Source organism: Tachypleus tridentatus, chromosome 1, assembly GCF_004210375.1.
Source record: "Tachypleus tridentatus isolate NWPU-2018 chromosome 1, ASM421037v1, whole genome shotgun sequence".
Taxonomy (NCBI): Eukaryota; Metazoa; Arthropoda; class Merostomata; order Xiphosura; family Limulidae; genus Tachypleus; species Tachypleus tridentatus.
The window spans coordinates 153,853,792-153,874,116 of NC_134825.1; the positions used below are offsets into that span (position 1 = coordinate 153,853,792).

Here is a 20,325-nt window from a genome sequence, read left to right on the forward strand (position 1 = left end):
CATTACTAATAGGCTACATTGCACGTTTTTGTTGCACGTGTTTTCAGTTTCAGTATAGGGTCAAAGAAACATATTCACGCTGACAGTTAAGTACAACGAAGACTTGCATTTCATACGACAGAATACGGTGGACGGTTGGTGAATATATAATTATTTCGAACAGTGAAGTACATGGGAGATTTAATGATTACGTAAGTACTTCGTACAACATAATACAGCGGAGACTACAATTACATAATTATTTTGTATAATAAAATATATCGGAAACTGATTTCATAATTGTTTCACACAATATAAGACATCGGAGGCTTGATGGTTACATAATTATTTTAAATAATTAGGCCTAGCAAAGTTTGGAACGATGCAGCTCTGAACAAACATGTTTTATTTTATAGAACAATTTAAAGTTTGCCAGGTTCTCGGTAAAAACGAGAATTTGGTTATTTTCTTATACTGGTCATTCAGCTATAACGTACATTGAAATATCTGTTCTACTTAGTTTTTATTTGCAGTCCGATGTAGTGATGAATCAATATTATTCAACTATTATAAACAATAAGGCACAAGGGAACATTTGTGTTACTTATGTTCAGTAAGGAACAGTGAACATTTTACCGTACTTACTTGTTCTAATTATTAGGATACAGTATTGGTTTCAGCGCAAAGCTACACAATGGACTATCTGCGCTCAGTTTATTGTAGAGAGTCAAACCCTGTGTTTTTTAGCGTCTTAATTCTTTAAATTTACCGTTAAGCTGACTGAAGGGAGAGACGTACATTCGGTAACTTACGTCACGTAGTTGTTCTGATCATTGAGTTAAAGAAAATGATGTACGTCACTTAATTAAGGAAGTGTTTTGTCACATCTAGTGACTCTGATAATTACGATATTGTTATGATTACTGACATCACCAATTAAAATATATTAATTAGTATGGCGCTGTGCATATTTAGAATTTTTTCTTTTTAAATAAGGTACGGTAAAGAATTAAGGTGAAAAAGATGGTACACTACTTTACCAAAAAATGTTCCTTGCAAAAATCGATCAAAATTTAAAAAATGAAGAAAAAAAGATTTGTGACATATTCAATAATATTTCAGTCTCGTATTAGGCTGCCATGGCCAGGTGGTTAGGGCGTGGTGCCGTTATAAAGTGACGGTCAGTCCCGCTATTCTTTATTAAAAGAGTAGCCCAACAGTTGGCAGCGGATGGTGATGACTTTTTGCCTTTCCTCTGCTAAATTAGGGACGGCTAACGCAGATTGCCCTAGTGTAGCTTTGCGCGAAATGCAAACCAGTTTTCTATTTGTTTAACATTACTATCATGCTATACGAAGTGATTAACTAAAATTCATCTGTACAGTATCTTTTACGAGATCATTACAAGTCAACAGGCGTCTTTAATATTATCTTTAGTATCATAGATGGTTTTTAAAGTGCCGAAATGCGGTCCATTAAACGCATTGCAGCTGTGACTTATTGTACAGACATATGTCTACTTACAGCTTGTCTTGGCTTTAATTGGAAAGTAATTTAACAATGAAGGCATTGCATTAATACAAACATCAAGACTACTTTAGTAAGAACTGTAAGTAAAGCATCTTGGAAATATTTATTAAGAAGAACGCACGTCTAATAAGATACCAGATACAAAAAAAACAACAAAAAAAATTATGGTGTATACGAATTACACGGGATGACGTCATTGAAACTGAATCATACCATTGCATACTGAATGTAACATCTAATAAAAACCGTGCACTCGTATCTTTCATGTATGTTGAGAAGAACTGAAATTTAAGAGACGGTTGTTTTTTACTGCTCTCATATCACGTGTTTACTAGATTCATTCTTAAAACTACAGTCATACAACTTTCTACTATGTAACAAAAATGTAAAACAACAAAAGTACTCGTGACATAATATACGTTAGAGATACGGCTATTTAGAAAATAAAAATTTGTCAGTTTCGTGTACTGGTTTTACCATTGCATTGATCTCTGGTGTTCTGAGATTATGTTTTGTCATTTTCTTGTCATCCATGGTTAATTGTATCCCTGCTAAAAAAAAAGAATATATGAATTGACGAATATTATTATATCCATGCGTTAATATATCGTGATTGAAAATCGAAGGATCATTCAGTTTACTGCGTCATAAAACAAAAGGGTTGTAGTTTTTCGCGGAGGGGAGTATGCTTTTAAGCTGTGGGTCGTTATAAGAGTGGCAGTCAATTTTTTCGTGTGAATGGTGGATATTAGTATTCTGTTTACTGCTGCCATCTTGCTGATCAATAATTTAAGATTAGGGACGGCCCAAAATATAGATACATATATTAGGAAAACTGAAAATCAGATGATTATTTTTAAAGAGAATATTGGTATACAAGTTACTTCTGCGTTAAAAGAATTCTAAAGAAATCACTTTTACTTCTTGACAAATGATTTAGGCTGCTGTTATAAAAGACAAAATCCATATAGACCTTTGGTTGTTGTAGAATTTAGGTAACTATTCTACAATATAAACTTGATAGTTAGTTACCTTAGGTTACTATTGTATACATGATAATCGTTGTTTATTACCTCAGCTACTTCTGTCCAAGGCAGTCTCCAAAATTAACTTATGTTACACGTGTATAAGAAAATGATTAGTGATTGGGTTACTTCCGTTCGATGAATGGTTTGGGTTAGTTGTACTCAAAATCGTCGTAATGGATAAAACCTTCGATGCTTGCCTGCGAGACATTTGTAGTGGATGCATTTGGTAAACCTTCATAGAAATATCTTGGAGTGTAACTTTTGCGGAGAAGTGCTGTAACTCTACTGTGTAACTCTTCGTTGATGTGCTTTTGCAATATTTTTCACTTCAGTAAGTTGGCTTGTAGCTGATTCTGAAATAATGGATTGATCTGTTATAATATGAAATCTACAATACTGCTTTAGGTATTACTTAAATAAAGTGTTTAGTGGAAGATTGAAAATCATTTAAAATGTTTTAGTTCTGTCATTTGGGGACAACATTTCAATCTGTTTTCATCAGGATTAGATGAGGAACTGCTGTAACACAAATGAAAACATTATGTTAAAACACGGCCCTGTCAGTTGAATAAAGCTTTAAAAACATTTGCTTACAAATTCTTTCTTTAAAAATCGGAAAGTGTGAGAATCTTTTGAAAATGTTTTATATTTCCGCAAATGCTTAAAATACACGGAAAACTTTTATTGTTTGGGTCTATTGTAGGAAAAGAAACCTCGAACAAATGTTGTTTTAAGCTTACCCTTAGAAAAACTGCATTATTTATTTTGAATTTGTGAAGTGATTGTAACATGCCTCGAGTTAGTGTCACTCGGCCAAATATAATAATTACTAGAAAACCAACATTCATAATCAAGTGCATATGTTTGCCTCATTCACCTTGTTTGATAAAATCTTTAGAACACGATAGATTAAAAAAATAGTTATTTAAAGCAGGAGGAAGGAGTGATAAACTACAAAATATATACATAGTAAGAACTTCTAAGGGAAACATTGGTATGGAGGATCATTAGATCCATGGGAAAATACACACACATTTTCAATTTTGCATTTTATAAGTGTTTTAGCGGGTTTGTTTTACCACTACTTCGCCCCCTGTTGATGGATCTTCACCATATCTGGCATGAATATTTGCTGGGTCCATGAGGAGATACATGAAAATTTAGTTTCACATTTTGTGTTTTACTGTTTTTATTTTTATGGACATTTTGTTTTGTTTTTGTAAATTATATATAAAGGAAACGACTTTTCATGTGCTAAGATAACCTTTAATTAATCACGAACTTATATAACTTCCGTTTAGAGTACGGGTACCCCAGCGAGTTAGATCAATCTATAATTTAGTTAGCACGTTTAAGTATACTATAGCCATAGAACTTGCATGTGACCTATCTTACTGGACAAATGCGTAACGTTTTAAAGTTTGATAGCGTATGTCTTTTTCACAGCGTAATATCTAAATAAGGGTAGCCGTGAATCTTTTTCACAGCGTAATATCTAAATAAGGGTAGCCGTGAATCTTTTTCACAGCGTAATATCTAAATAAGGGTAGCCGTGAATCATTTTCACAGCTTAATATCTAAATAAGGGTAGCCGTGAATTTTTTTCACAGCTTAATATCTAAATAAGGGTAGTCGTGAATGTATGATTGGAAGAAAAACATATAGAAACATTGTATATAATAACAGAAGCTTTACCATTATTTACAGACTTAAAACCTTGTGAAACATTGCCTCTCTCTTCAAAGACATTAAATAAGGCGTTGCAAGAATATTAATGTGTTTGCCCATAACAGTTTATGAAAGAGTGAGAGAATTGATATGTTAAAGACGGAGCATCGACCAATTTACATACAACTTTTTATTTATTTATTTTTTTTCAGTCATGTACAGATCTTGCATTTTTGTCTAAACTAATTGGTGAAAAGTGTACAAGGCTTAGTATAACCCGTGTACTCAAAGGATATATAAATCAGTGATAATTGAGGGCGCTGTTTATTATCATAGAGCCTGTGAATATGTTTTGTTGGAATATTTTGTACATATTTAAAACAAAAAAGATTTGGATGTCAAATTTTATTTATTTATCCATATGATACTCTAACCATATACCAAAGGAAGGATTGTCTCCCACTAGGAACGTTGACTCCTGGCGTCTCAGTAGATAAAACCTCAAGCTCCTTTCCGATATGTTAAGTTCTCCCTATTCTACCACCACAAATGCAACCCCACCTTTGAATCGTATCGTGAAGAACTTGTAAAAACTCTTACCAGGTCTTCAATTTTGCCTCCCCTCCGTCCTGATTAGGAACTTGTTCCTATGCCTCACTGCGCACCGTTGTTGTATGTAACTTCAAAGTTTTGATTCGTCTTAAAAATTTCATGCTTATATTTATATTACATTGACTTTATCATCACTAAGTGTTTAGTCAGCTTGATTCAAACAGAAAATTCAGCAGTTTAGTAAAAAGTGTTGTCAGTAAGTGAAAATACGACAGACATTTTAAGACGGGTTGGGCTTGTTTAGTGTTCGATAATTTTTGCTTGACGAAAATGTATCTTGCGTTTCTAAAATCTAAAACATTGTAATTATTCCCCCTTCCCCATTTATAGGAAATATTTTATAACAATCAAAATATCATAAGGACTAGGTAATGACATTTTTCTGTCAACGCTACGAGATTAGTTCCAGGCAGATAGGATAAAACCTGTGAGGGATTGATGAAGGTAAAATATTACTTCTTTGTGTAGAACACATTGAACTATTGTAGCCAACGTATTTACATGTAGTCTCATTGAACTATTGTAGTCAACGTATTTGCATGTAGTCTCCTAAAAGAACATGTAATTTTATTTATTTTTATCATCTTTGTGGTTTACTTCTTAGCCATACTTGAACACTGTTTCTTTCTCTTGATAATACGTTGGTGTCATGATGTAACGTAAGTACAAAATTATCTTTTGGAAACTGCCATAAACCAAGGAGATAAGTTCATCCTTACAATTTAAAAATGATAGATATGTTTGGGCTATTCCGAGACTTTTCACCCCAGCGAACCTCTTAGTTTCAGTGTCTTCCCCCCTCTCCAGTGGCTTAGTATTAATTCTGAGTGCTATAACACTAAAAATCGGGTTTCGTTACCCGCTATGATGGCAGAGCACAGATACTTCATTATGTAATTATCATTTTCCACAAGCACTTAATTCAGCAAAGCACAATTTTGTTTAGGGTAACTGCTGCTCTTGTTGAACTAAGTTATGCTCTTTGCACTCTTTGGCTGCTATTTAATATGTTGTTAATAAAAATGCTACCAAGTAGTGAATATTGAGCAAGTTATTGTGACCACGTAACTTGTCTTTCTAACCAATAAATTAAATCAATTAATCAGGATGGAATAAGGGTATTAATTAAAGTTTGGAACATTGCGACAGAAATGTGAGAACAATCAGGGAATCTTTTATAATGTACGTAGTTCCTTATGAGTAAACTGGCCATTATTAAATCGAAAATATTCGAGCTCACTATACTGGAATATGTAACTTTGTATGAAACATCTTTACAGATATAGCCGTAGTTTATTCGCATACGTTATCGTATGTTTGCATATATGCTTATCTATGAACGCATAATATTTTGGGACAATATAATGAAAGTTGGCGCGATAACGAATTTAACAACATGTAACTTCTCTACGTCGAATGAGGAAGTCCAAGGATCAAGCTCGACACGTATAATTATTATTTATGGTTTATTAGCTTCACTTTTTTTTTCTTCGGATACGTAAAAGTAGAACAGCCTCAAAGCCATTTTAATATCCTGTTTTGTTTAATTTCTAGTCTTTTAAGATCTTGCTTCTTTTATACAAACTTGTATATTCCATTCATCTGAGAAACACGCATTAGTACAAACGTCAGCGTCTTAAGTAAATAATTTGATCTTATTCATCATGTTTGTTACTTCAGTGACAACGGCGCCTGTTCTTGTTATCACACCGTATGCTTTCAGTATTTTGTTTTTATTTTAAATGTAGTAATTTTCAGCGTTAAAAGCCATAAAAGCTTAGAAATGTTTTCCCTTTTGTGAAATTTAATGTGTTCATATAACTTACATTGAAACGTAAGATACAAACATAATATTGCTATGAATATATAAACAAACAGATAATTGTAAATTAATCTCTATTTTCATTATCACGTTTAGTAACTAAAATTAGATGTTACCTTGAACTTGCAATCTGATAGAAAATTTTATACCAGATGTAATCCCCAGTAAGAAAACAGTACAAACAGATATTAAAAGATAATGTTGCTTACTTCCATCACAAACATTATTATCCATCCTATGATATACAGGATATACATAGTCTTTCTAAAGCTTCTATTACAGGTGATTCATCTCGTCAGCTGTCCCCCTGTGGGACAGCGGTATGTCTGCATACTTACAGTACTAAACATTGGGTTTCGATACACGAGCTTAACGGAACACAGATAGCCCAATGTGTAGCTATGTGTTATATCAATAATAAATTCACGGGTACTTCAATTTAATGTGATTTGTAATTTCTTATATGTGCAACCCAGTGGCACAGTGGTGTGTCTACGGACTTGTACCTTTAGAAACAGGCTTTCAATACCCGTGGTGGGCATAACAGAGATGGCCTTTGTATAGGTGCTTAACTTTACGTGTAAAATAAGGAAAAATAATCCAACGTTTAATAGCTTGTTGGCCAGCAAGTACTTTTGTCTGAAGTGTTCAGTTCCTTTTGTATAATTTATCATTGACAGAATTTCTTCTCCAAGAAACCGTTCAAACACAACCCTTTGAAAAGAACTAAAAGTGTTACAAAGTTGGAAAGAAAGCGGTGCACCATATATGGCGACAGGTACGTTTTTGCATTTTAAGGTTTTACAATTTCAACTGAAATTTAGCCATGTTGTAACGTTGTTGTATTTTTAACTTTTAACAGTCATTAATATTATGTATGAAAATGTGTGTTTGTTGGCTATTACGTAAGAGAAGTCTCCAATACTAAAACATGAGCCAATATTTTTCCAACTTACTAAACGCTCACGAATACATTATTACAAACTTTGTTTTCACATTTAATTTTCAGTTGATGCCCACAAGGAAAAGATTCGTTTATAGTGAGGAAAGATAGTTCTGTAACTGAAATGTTTAGTCGTTTTTTTACAAATTCTGTTTTATAGTTTGTTAGGGAATATTCTGATGAGAAACCTTTTAGTTTATCGCTGGTTTTAAGCTTCTGTTAATTTCTAAATTCTTTATGGGAGGCACTTTATGTGCCTCTTGCTTATATGTATATTAAAACTAGTAGATCTAAATTATGTGGAATGAGCTATTCTTTAAATAAAGCCGCATCTATTAGTGATACGTTACTAAAAACCTAGACTTGTACATGTGTTTATTATGTTTCCTACAACTCGAACTTGACGTTCTAGAATCCCAGAGGAAAAGAAAGTTGTAAACTCTTTTGTCACTGAAACTACTGTATCTCAAAAATAATCTGATCAGTCTGATTTTTTAAAAATTATTTATTAATGTGTTGAATGTCATTTTTATCAAAAGTCATATTAACATACGTCAAAGTCTTACATTTTGGTTCAGTATTGAGAGTAGACGAGTATGTAGGGATTATGTTTTTTAAAGGTATTTCCAGGTCAACATCTTTCTGGACCACATACTGGGTATGTCATACAGGAAGTTGTACCTCTTTTCTCAGATTAAAATGTTGATATTTGTGTGAAAAACGTTTTAAAGTTTGAGATAGAGAAAAAATAATAACCAAACAACATCATATATTTTGTTATAATTTCAGTATACCCCCTTCACGGCTTCGAACGTCCCGTTCCCACGAGTCTTTGTTGCAATCTAGTCCAAATGTGTTGGCAACATTAAATCTCTCTCGTGGTGATGTTCAGGTAATGCCATTACATGGTAGTATTTTAGGTCACGACCACTGTTTTCAACTGATCTCTAGCGGACGAGCCAGATATTACTCATGTCGCACCTCGGAAGAAAGAAATAAGTGGGTAAACAGGTAATGAGACATACGTAAGTGATAAAGACCGTACTGAAAGCATTCTTGAATTAAATGTGTAGTTTAAAATAGAGGTTGTGAATCTGTTGTTGTTTTTTAAACAAACTTTCTGTTTCAACACTTAAAACAATATATTTTCAGATTTACTTTCCATTAGACATTAATATTAAACCTACTCGTTTTTACCATTGCATTCAGCATTTGGTCCCGTAGAGATCTATGAAAATTAGAAGAGCGTATGACAAAAGTATTCCAACCATATTGTGCTCGCCATACGTATTGCGGACGACGCATTTTGCCCGATCCAGAGATCATCAGCCTTGCTGGAATGAAACAAACACAGTAGTGGCCGGCATACTATTAATAAAAGCCATCTGATACAACAACAGTTAAACATCTTTTTCAATCTGAGACGATTATAATGAATCTACTTACAGCTTCGTGATGACGAGAAACCACTTGAAGTAAAAATGTATCTCAAGACGGCTGGTTTGGGTATTAAAACTGATTAAAATAAAGTAGAGAACAATGTTTCGACCTTCTTAGGTCATCTTTAGGTCGAATCGTTGTTCTCTTTATTTTAATAAAAGTTTTAATAGCCATACCAGCTGTCTTGAGATACGTAGTTTTAAGCTTCTTTATATTTTTAACATTTCACTTTTGTATCTAATCTCTTGGAGATTATCAAAAATGCAGTGCTAAAAAATATAAGTCTTAATATTGTAATCATGCTCATACTATAACTATATTTTTGAACTGATAATAATGCTACTAATGAACATCAATGTTTTATGAAAATGTTAGTTATCAGGAAATGGTATTATAATAGTTGATAATAAATTTAAATTTTGAGACATTTTGATCACACTGCCTAAATGGGTACAAGAATTCCTATTGATGTAGTTTATAAATTTATAAAATTGTGTTGTTTTTTAAGTGACTCTGCTGTTATTTGTGATTTTGTTTTTATTAGCTTACGGCATTCTATTCACCCTCAACAAGATACAGTTAAGCGAAAAGAAAACTCTCTAAAGATTTGGATTCTTGAAGCCAAAGGAATGGTATCAAAGAAAAGGTAGAGTAATTAATAAACTTTTAGGAGAAGAAAATAATAAATGAAGTAATTATTTCACTGTCTTTGTTTCAAACAAGTATTTTGAAAAATGGGCGGGGGAAGGGTTAACCTGGAAAATTCATAGTAAAAACTTATCTCAGGAAATCTAATTTTATTGGGGTTTTATTTATTCCTAAGTGCATACAACAAACAATATGTGTATCTTAATATGTAAACTACTGAAAATAATATTTAGTGCAGGTTATAGATTATTTAACCTTCATGAAAAAAATGACGTTTAATGTTTTTAACACAAAAATTATCCACTCTTTGTACCTTAGACTTCATTAAGGTTTATATGTTTGTATTTAACTGTTGGTTTTAAACTAACATATATAAATCTGTAACATTATTTATACTATATATTTCAGTATATTAATGTTATTTGAAGATTTGTCAATAAAGAATTACTGGAGCAGAAAAATAATTTTGACTTCTTACAATTGTGGAAATTAATAATTTGTGAATACTAATGTTACAGGCTATCTTTGATTTTGTATGTCACTGTTACTCTAACTGCCTAATGTGTAATATATATTCAATACAATTAGGCTGTCTAACAATGCTACTGTGAAATAAATAGTGGCATTGAACAAAGTTCAAAGTTTATGAACTTAATATGCTTATTTTATAAACATGTAGTTTTTTTTCTAAATTTCTACCAAACAGATATTTCTGTGAGTTATGTTTAGACAAAACTTTGTATGCAAGGACAACCTCCAGGCACAAGGCTGACATCTGCTTCTGGGGAGAACATTTTGAATTCAAGTAAGGTAGACAGTATGCCATTAGAGTTTGTTAAAACCTATCCTTAAAATTTTAATTGTATATTTTCTTCTCTATTAGTTTAATAACGTCTCAATCAAAATTATTTGTTTTGATGTTATAAGAGTATGATTTTATGAAAATTGTTATTATGGACATTTTTAAAAGCTCATATAACAATATAACATATAACAAAAATATGTGGTTCTTTTTTCATATAAAGTGAACTTGTATTGTGTTATCAGAAGAGTTAATTTAATGTTGTTTAGTGTTTAAATACTTTTTTATGTTGGAGTTTTTTTGTGTGTGTTTATTTCAGCAATTTGCCTCAAATAGGCAGCATCACAGTCAACCTGTACAGGGAGGCTGACAAGAAGAAAAGACGAGATAAAAATGTGTTATTAGGTAAGGTGATAGATTCTGGTATTAAGTGTAGAACTTTATATCTTTTATTCCAATATTATTGTTTCATGATTCCAGTGAAGATATTTTTATCTCGTGTATTTCAGCATTTTATGAATTAAAATTAAACTGAATGATTTATGGATAGCGTATAGCTCTGTGTAACAGAATTATTTGGTTTTAACAGCTTGTTAATTATGATATCTAAAATGTTTTTTCACTGGTTTGGTGGGAGTGGGTTTTTCACTGGTTATTGATGTATTTAACAATAGGAGCTGTTTGTCGTATTCTAGATTGATGACTGTTTGATAGGACTCTAACTGATCCTGGTTAATGGATGTGATTTGAAACACCTTTTGTTTAGAACTTTTAATCTGTAAGCTCTTGTTTCTTGATACAGTGTATTTCTGGGGAGTTCAAACTATCTCATGTTTAAAAGTTTAGAATAATCAAGTTTTCAATTACAAAAACAAAATTATTGTGATATTGTCTCAAAATTGAATTTTATTTAATATCTGTTGATTTGATTTGTATAATAATTTTCTAGGCTGTTTCTAAATTTAAATGTATGACTTTTCTTGAGAAGAGGTCATAGTATAGGAACAAATTATGTTTTCTTACTCCACTTATACAATATCTATTAAGTTTATGACTTCAGTTTTAATTAGTGAAATTACATTTTTCCTTTGAAATTGCTGTTGATTTAACTATTGGTATATTTTCTGGATAAGATTAATTGAGATGTAGCATGGCCCTGTGGTTAGGGTGCTCAACTTGCAACATGTGGGTCATTGGTTCAAAACTCAGTGTTGAGTATGTTCGTTCTTTCATCTTTGGGAGTATTATAATCTGATGATCAATCAAGCCCACTGTTTGTTAGCAAAGATTTAGTTGTGGATACTGCAGAGTAGTTATGTTCCCCATGATCAGAAGTTTAAATTTTATAGAAGTGGCAGATAGCAATTATCAGCTTTGATTTAAAGAAATAAATAAATTTGAATCAGTTGCTGGAAATAGAATATGGACCTATTTATAAATATATATCCACATTGAATTGTGATTATTTAAGAATTGCTACTGTGCTTAATAAAATAAAAGTAATTTGTGTTCACCTAGCAATTCTACGTTTATTGAAAAGTAAAATATTTCAACATTTGAAGATTATTGCAAAACAATTAAAATAACATTTTGGTAATAAAACAATTAGATCCTGCATTACAATTTCAGGTTGATCATAAAGTTACACAATTTAATAATACATTTAGCAGTTAATAATTTATGTGGATCATTTCTGGTATGATTAATTACGTGTGAACTAGCGTAACAAATTAAAACATTGGTAGTGGTTTTCTTTTATGAAATGTTGCTATGTAACTATGGTCTTTTGAACAATTAAATTTGAATTTTAAGACTTTTTAAAAGTTTATGCCTATCTTTAATATCTTTTCACCTGTAAATTTTATAAAAATAATTTTATCAGCATTCCAACTAATGCATATGTTTTTATTCCATTTTTATACAGTTTTAGATCTACACAACAATTATCTTTGTGTGTTGGTCACCCCCAAAACAAAACAAAAAAAACATTATTTAATGTATCTTAAATAGATTTTCCAATATTTATCTTTTCTGAAAATGATATTTAATGTAATGTTAGTAGTAGTAGTAAGTCTATTTGAAATGATGTAAATATTACAAGTTTCAGAAGGAACAAAATGTCAGTCTACAATTTCAAGAAACTATGTGCATTTGTACAAAGTTTGTTCTTGTAATATACTCATTACTGTTGTATATTTTCTGTAGTTTTATATATTTTTAAGACTGAGATGTTTAGTTATCATGAAATGAATTAATTTTGGTTGAAACAAGCTGTTTAGTTTGAGGTGGAACTAGTTTGTATGGCAAATGAAACAAAGATTGAAAAAAATAACAAAATAATCACTCATTTCTAAGGTTAGTCTTTCCTCACAATTATAAATTTTTTTGCATTATAAGGCTGTGTGGGTTAGCCCTGTGAGAGAGCTCTGAATCTTGGAGCTCAAAAACCACATTGGAATTTGTATGATACCACAAAATAATTCCTTACATTTTAAGCTGTGGTTGTGCTATAAGAGTGACAGTCAATTCCATAACATGGGTACTGAGTGTTAGAGTGTTGATGACTCTGGGTGTCATCTTGATGCTTAGTGATTTAAAATTAAAGATACTACCAGATATCCTTAGAAGCTTTGTCATGAATATTGAATACAAATGTATAATAATAAATTACAGTTTGAAAAATTAGGAATTATTTTATTAAATTAGTCCAACAAGCATAAGCTATGTTGTAAAATTTTATATTATTGTAATTGTTTGGTATGTAAGTTTGAGATTAGTTCTGTGTTTTATTTTCTATGTTATTTTTAAAGTGCCTTGATTCAGTGGAAGATAATTTATGAAAAGATTTAAGCTGATTCCTGTAAACTGACATTTTATTATGCTTTTGTGTAAGTTTTAAATTCCACGTAGCTTTTGTTTTTGCATTTATATCATACTCTTGAATGAAAAGTAATTTATGGAATTTTTTAGCATTCATACAGTTTAATTTTGTCAAAAATATTCTCTAGATGAAACCATTAATGGAGTTAAATTTTCAATTTAACTATTTAATACTCACTAATATTGTGAGTAAACTTTTAAAATATAATTGAAATTTGGTTTTAAAATTATCTATTGGTAATTTGTAAGAGAAATTTAAAGAAAAATTACTTATTTATCAAAGTAAACAAAATTAACATAGATTTTGAACAGCAGTAATAAGCAAATTAGGAAGTACTTAAACACTATCTACGATGCTACTTTTCACAGATTTGTTCTTGAGATACAGTTTCTAAGTTGAGTAGGCTAAGCTAAAAATATTGGATTTCTTTTGCAGTTGTAATCTATATTTAGTGTGATAAAGATATTAATGTGTATCTTATAGATTATATAAAAAACTAAGGAATGTAAGTACTAGACTTGATGTGATTTAATCTTCTCATGTATTTTTGTTTTGTTGGCAGGTACAATTCAAATTCCTGTAAGTAGTGTAAATAGCAAGCACATGGTAGAAAAATGGTAAGTCAAAATCAATAAATATTAATTTACTATTAAGAGTGATACTAATTCTAAGTATATTTGTTTTTATTAGCTAAATATGGGTTTTGAGTAACATCAGTAAATTTTATCTTTTGACTATAGTGTGTTAGAAAATGCAATGTGTACCAACTAATATGTATTTCTTCAGCTGTACCCCAAAAATAAAATTTCTTTCAATTTTGATCAGTTGGCCTTGCTATAGTTTTAATACTAAGTGCTCAGACTAAATCTTTGAAAGCAAATAAGTAAGTTTAAATCTTATAAAGTAAACAACAACTTTGTGAGGAATGGTAACTTATAATGGTTACCAAGCTGCAGACCTTGGTTAGTTGTACTGGGTAAGATTATTTCTCAGAAGTGTATTGGTTATTTGGCCACAATGATGAAGTGGTATTCAATTAGAAATGCAAATCCTTTTATTTATTTATGCTCATAAACTGGAATAAAAACATCTAAAAGTTTATTCAGACTAGGTGATAAATATTCACAGTAAATGTTTTTGTTTGGATTTTTAATTGTTTTTAAAATGTCAGAATGTGAAGTTTAGAGAAAAGTTAGAATAACTTTTGTCATCTATTTCCAATACATATATTTATTGCATATGTTAGTTCACATTAGTGTTAGATGTAGAAGTTGATACAATTCATAGTTATTACATCTTGTGAGATTATTAATTGATGGGATAAGTATTTCTGGATTTACTCTATAAAATCTCAAAGCTGTCTTGAACTTCTAAGAGTAAAGTTAACAAATATATAATCCTACACATTATAGTGAGGAAAGAAAACAAAGGAAATGTTTGTTTTATACCATTTGAATTCAACCTTGATATTTATGCATATCAAGCTATGTGTGTATTTGGAAAATAATTCTAAGATATCTGAATGAAAGATTAGACAGGTAAATTGAACAAGGTGGGTATTTATGTACTTAGTTTATTGTGAATCAATTATTATTTTGGATGAAAAAATGCATGCTACCTTTTCTTATAAAATGCTGAATAATTTTGACATGCTGCTCAACATGAGATTTGTCAAACTTCTAGCCATCATATGATACTAGCTTTGTGATATTTCCTTTCTTCTCTTATACCTGAGTTGTTTGAAAGAATATGAAACATTTGTCTCGGTTAAAACAAAAAGTCATAATAATAATAATAATAATAATAATAAGTAGTTGGCAAGGGAAAACTACAGAACTAGTTAAATTAGAATAGTAGGGAAGTGCTGATTAGTGTAGAATATTTTTCTTATCTTTCTAAGTATTCAGGATCTTTATTTTGTTCCAATCAGATTACTTTGGTTAATATTTTTAAAAGTGTTGGTCACACAGGTTTTGGATTAGTGCTTTATAAATAAATATTCTGTTGAGTTACTCTTAAATTCTATATTACTATTTCTACAGATACACCATTAATTCTACATTTGCACTTATCTTTTATTCTGTGGATCAGAAGTTAATTTCAAGTCAATATTATAATTTTTTTTTAGTAATTTAAAGTATTTGTTCTTTTAATTTTGAAATTACAGTATTATAATAATTTTAAAAATATTAGCTTAGGAAAGTAAATTTTCAATACTTGTTTTTATTTTTGTGTTAGGTATCATGTTATTGCAGAAAAGAATGTAGGTAACAAGGATGTCCCTTCAGTGAGAGTTAAGGCTCGATTTCAAACAATAGACATTTTACCACTATCAGCGTATAAAGAGTTTTTACAGGTAGGAAGATAAATGTCCACTCTTTTTTTTTTTTTTTAACCATTTTGGAACTTTTGAACAGTGTAGCTCAAACTTGATATGTGAAGGTATTCCAGCGAGCCCATGTATCATTTCCAAAATTTCACAAAAGAATTTAAAAAAATATAATTTGTATAATAAAATGTTTGTTTTTCATAAAATTAAATTTTTACAAGTTAAAACATTTAATTTTGGAATACTATTTTTTCTTATACACTTTTATTTTCAAAATAAAAAATTATTGATAGGTTTGGGGGTGCACAAAGAATTTTAAATTAAGAGGGTTTTAGAGATACTAAAGTTTGAGAGCTGCTCTTCTAGAATATGTTAAATTTGTTAACCTCAGTAATCACAATTAATGTTCTTATAAACTTCAGAAGTGTCTCAGTTTAAGAAATGTAGTGTTTGATAAGTTATAAATATATTATGTTCCTTGCAATGGGCAGCATTGATAATTAAATAAAAATGAGTTATGAAAGCTTGCTAAAAGTAAGGCAATTGTTTGTATATTTTTAAAAGCCACTGGAAGTATTGCTTTTTAATTCAAGTGTCATAAAAACAACCTTGACAAAAGTCACCCAAATTTCGATTAAATAATTACTTTTGTTAGTAATGCATGATTAGAAAAATATCTTGTCATATGCAGTAATATATATAGGTGTGTGTGTGTTATTTGTATTAATTAAGTTAGGATCTGTTTTATGCTCCCATATTATTGACCCATGATAATAGTTCAATAAAGTTTTGACAACAAACATTTAAATTCATTTCAGAGATAATTTATTTGGAAAATCTTCCAAAATTCGGTCCTCCAGCAGTCATGAAGCTCTAAGTAAATGATGATTTGTGAAATAAATAGAATTTGCTATTGATATGACACTTATTGGTTACCTATGCCACCTAAGCCAATGATACTTCTTTTATTTTTTTTAAATCAAGAAAGGTTTAGACTTTTGAGTCTGTTTATGTTATTATTTTATAATGAGTAAATTAGAACAGTAAATAAAACTCAATGTATTTTGAATGATATTTTCATTGAAAATAATTTACAATAACTGATTTAAATTAATTAAAAAGGTATAGATAATGTAACATAGACAAGTTAATTTTAAATATATTTAGATAGCAGTATTTTATGTTTTACTTGTTAAATTTGTATTATACCATTCAAATCTGCAAAGCTACTTCTTAAAAGGGGTATATATTTCACTTTTTTATTTTTTTGAGATGAGGTCATAAAATGAAAAATTGTATTTAATGATTTTTAGTACTTGTATCACATAATTTTCAACCAGAGGTTTTTGAGCTACTGTATCTTTCTAAAAAGGTAATAAATGAATAAAAATTTTATTAATTAACACAAAGCCATTTTGCAGATATTAAGATGCATTCCATGTTTGATAAATAAAGGATTATCAATGTAGTCATATGTTGCTTTCTTTCTTTCATCAAACCTTTTGTGTTTTCAATAGTTTAACACTGTCTTGTTTTCTTTTAGTACCTGAAACAGGAGTACAGGAGTATTTGTGAAATGTTAGAACCTGCTATTAGTGTCCGTGTAAAGGTAGGTATAGTATAATGTGTTTTTTTTGGTCTGCTGTGTGTTTTATTTACAGGGATGTTGTTTTATGTTTAATTGTATCATAATCTGGCTTGCAAAATATAGTGTGTTGCCCTTACTGGGATATATGTTTTGTATCTGTTAGTATTATAATCTGTGTCTTTAAATAAAAATTTTTAGTCTTTGGGAAACATGAAGTAATTGTTACTCATTTAGGTGACCATTGTGGGTGTGATTATGGATGCCAGAAATAAGTTTCTTAAATTAAAATATAGTTATAGCTTAAACAAATAAAATTTCAAAAATAAATATAAATATATCACTTATCTCTTTTCATAATTAAAATACCACAGTGAAATGTATAGAATATTTTCACTTGTAATATTTTATTCACCATAAGAACATTACAAATTTGGTGTCTTTCTGCTGTAGGAAGAGATAGCTACAACACTGGTCCATATTATGCAGAAGGAAAATATGGCCAAAAATTTCCTCGCAGATGTCGTGATGGATGATATTGGAAAAATTGGTATTAATTAAATTGAAAATTGTTTTGAATAATGTATTAACCATTACTGATTATTTTGAATAATGTATTAACCATTACTGATTATTTTGAATAATGTATTAACCATTACTGATTATTTTTATATATTTCTAAGATCTTTGGTGTATTTTTGGAATTAGTTTTTGCAAATGATAACTATAATTTTTATGATTATTATAATATGATTTGTTATAGGAATTAGTTGCTGAGTTAACTTGTATTAACTGTCAGTGATTGTTAGAGTAGGAAAAATATTTTGTTTTCAAAAGTGTGTGTTAAAAAATATATTCTATAATGTTTTATGCATGATACAAGTCATATTTTGTTTGTAAGATACATCATTTTTGTTTGAATTATGTGAATAGTTTGCTTTATTGAAAATTTTAGGTATCAAAAACCTACTGAGTTATATTGCTAGATAATTAGCATTGGTCTACTGGGATAATATTATGTGCAACTAAATTGTACCTAGCTTAAGTTATAATACTGCACCAGTCTAGAAGAATATTTTTTAAGTCTAACAAACAAAATTAAATATCATTATTTCAGAGTTTGAAAACATGTTTGAGGCATTATAGATTTCAGATAGTTGATGTGGGATTGTCACTTTAATTTTGATAAATAATACAACTAGAGTATTAGATAAATGGTAAGTGAAGTAGATGGGACAACATGTATTTCTGCTTCTATATTAGCTATGTATTTGAGATATCCAAACTCAACATATCACTGTTCAACTGTATATTATGTTTGACTTGCTCTTAATGTCAACCTATGCAACATACATAATTTTTGTGTTTGACTAGCATTTAGTTCTCAGTCTTCAAATATAATCGAGGTGCATGGGAAACATTAAGAAATGTTTATAATTTTTCATGATTTACAATTTGTATATTTAAGATCTGATAGCTTGTTTTTGGTTTATCTCTGACAATAAATGTTATCACACACAAATACAAAAGTTATGAATAAATATTTAGTTCACAATTTAGTAAAGCTGACTTAGTAATTCTTAGATGCTTTAACCTTTGCTACTAGTAGTCTTTATATGCATTATCTAGTTTCACTGTTAATTTTTGTTTTCATTTTTTTTATTTGCTTATTAGCACTCAAGCATTTAAACCTTTACTGAGTTTACATTTATACTTCTAATATAAATTTTTATGTATGTTGCATACTAATATTAGCTTCTAATCAAAATAGTCTACATACTTAAATAAGAACTACAAATATATGTCTAGTAATGAGCATATTTAATATAGTTTCAGCATTATATATAGCTACATATAGTATATTTAGAATGTGCTACTCCATCAGTTAAGTATCCTAAATGTTAATGCACCATGTTATTTGTCTCGAGCAGAAATATTTAAATAAAAATAAGTAAAATTAGTTCTAATATAGGTGATTTAAGTAATGCATGTGTTGTTTTGGTAAGATAGGAATAATGTGATGTAATGACCAATATAACATTAACTCTTCATTCACTCGTGCTTTGGCTGAATTAATGTAAAAAGATTAGATTTCTTTTTTTTTAACAGGTTTATGTCTGGTCATTAATATATTTGTGTATTACAGTTTGTATTAAATGTTTTAAATTTTGTCGAAAGACACAAACACAAACTAACGTGGCAGGGGTTTAGTTTAGAGAGAGAGAAATTTGTTCAGGAACGTTGTGGTTCCTCTTCGTCCCCTTTTGTGAAAGGTTATTAGGTTTAGTTTTTTTTGTGTTTTTTATTTATTTATTTATTAAATAATTTTTTACTCTTTTTTTTTTTTTTTTTTTTTTTGGGGTGAAGGAGGTTACTCTTAATGTTATCCTAGACCGAGGCAAATTCAGCACCGGAGAGAATAGCCAGGTCCCGTCCCGAAAGGCAGAAGTCAAAGTAAACATGAACATGAACTGAAACGACCCAAATCAGGGTCTGGCAATAAAGTTGCCTGGGCTGGGATCTAAAAATCCAATGCCTGAGTTTTTGCTGTGGGGGGAAACGGGAGTGCCCCGAGAAAACCCACTTTCACAGGACAGGCGCCAAAAGTTTTGCCTGTCCTGTGCCCGATACCTGAAAAAGAGAATACATATTATTAACATGAGTTTAGTTCTTTAGATACTTTGTTGTGTAATTTGTGATTCTTGAAATATGTTATAAGGTGAAATGTATTTTGTTGGTGCACTAGTTAATTTGTATAGTGATGCCGTTAGTTTGTTTCTGTTTTCTGCTTTTAGATAATATTTGTGTGATATTTCCGTTAGTCTATTTCTTAGTGTTGGTAAGTTGCTGATTTGATGTATATAATTTACCGGCGTGAATGACGGTAGACTGAATGCAGATCTTAGTATTCTGTTCTGTTGAACTTGGATTTTCTGGAGTGTGTTATTTGACATATTGTATGCTACTTGACATCCATACTCTATTAGTGGATGGATGTAAGCCTTGTATATTTGAATAATGGTGTTTGGTGAACATTTCGATTGTCTACTGGTTAGAG

The 20,325-nt window shown here is 30.1% G+C and overlaps 1 protein-coding gene across 15 annotated transcripts in view; it reads left to right on the forward strand.

Annotated features, from left to right (window-relative positions):
* LOC143227828 (ras GTPase-activating protein nGAP-like) overlaps positions 1-20,325 on the forward strand; it is a 215,607-nt gene that overhangs the window by 163,899 nt on the left and 31,383 nt on the right. For 14 of the 15 annotated variants that reach the window (XM_076459160.1, XM_076459169.1, XM_076459102.1 and 11 more), the window contains 9 exons: positions 7,320-7,417; positions 8,372-8,593; positions 9,567-9,668; positions 10,377-10,475; positions 10,792-10,877; positions 13,916-13,970; positions 15,592-15,709; positions 17,226-17,291; positions 17,721-17,817. In XM_076459160.1, coding sequence (XP_076315275.1) covers positions 7,320-7,417; positions 8,372-8,593; positions 9,567-9,668; positions 10,377-10,475; positions 10,792-10,877; positions 13,916-13,970; positions 15,592-15,709; positions 17,226-17,291; positions 17,721-17,817 — 943 coding nt within the window. Of the gene's footprint in view, positions 1-7,319; positions 7,418-8,371; positions 9,058-9,211; positions 9,669-10,376; positions 10,476-10,791; positions 10,878-13,915; positions 13,971-15,591; positions 15,710-17,225; positions 17,292-17,720; positions 17,818-20,325 lie in introns of all 15 variants that reach the window. The other variant, XM_076459218.1, reaches the window with a different exon arrangement.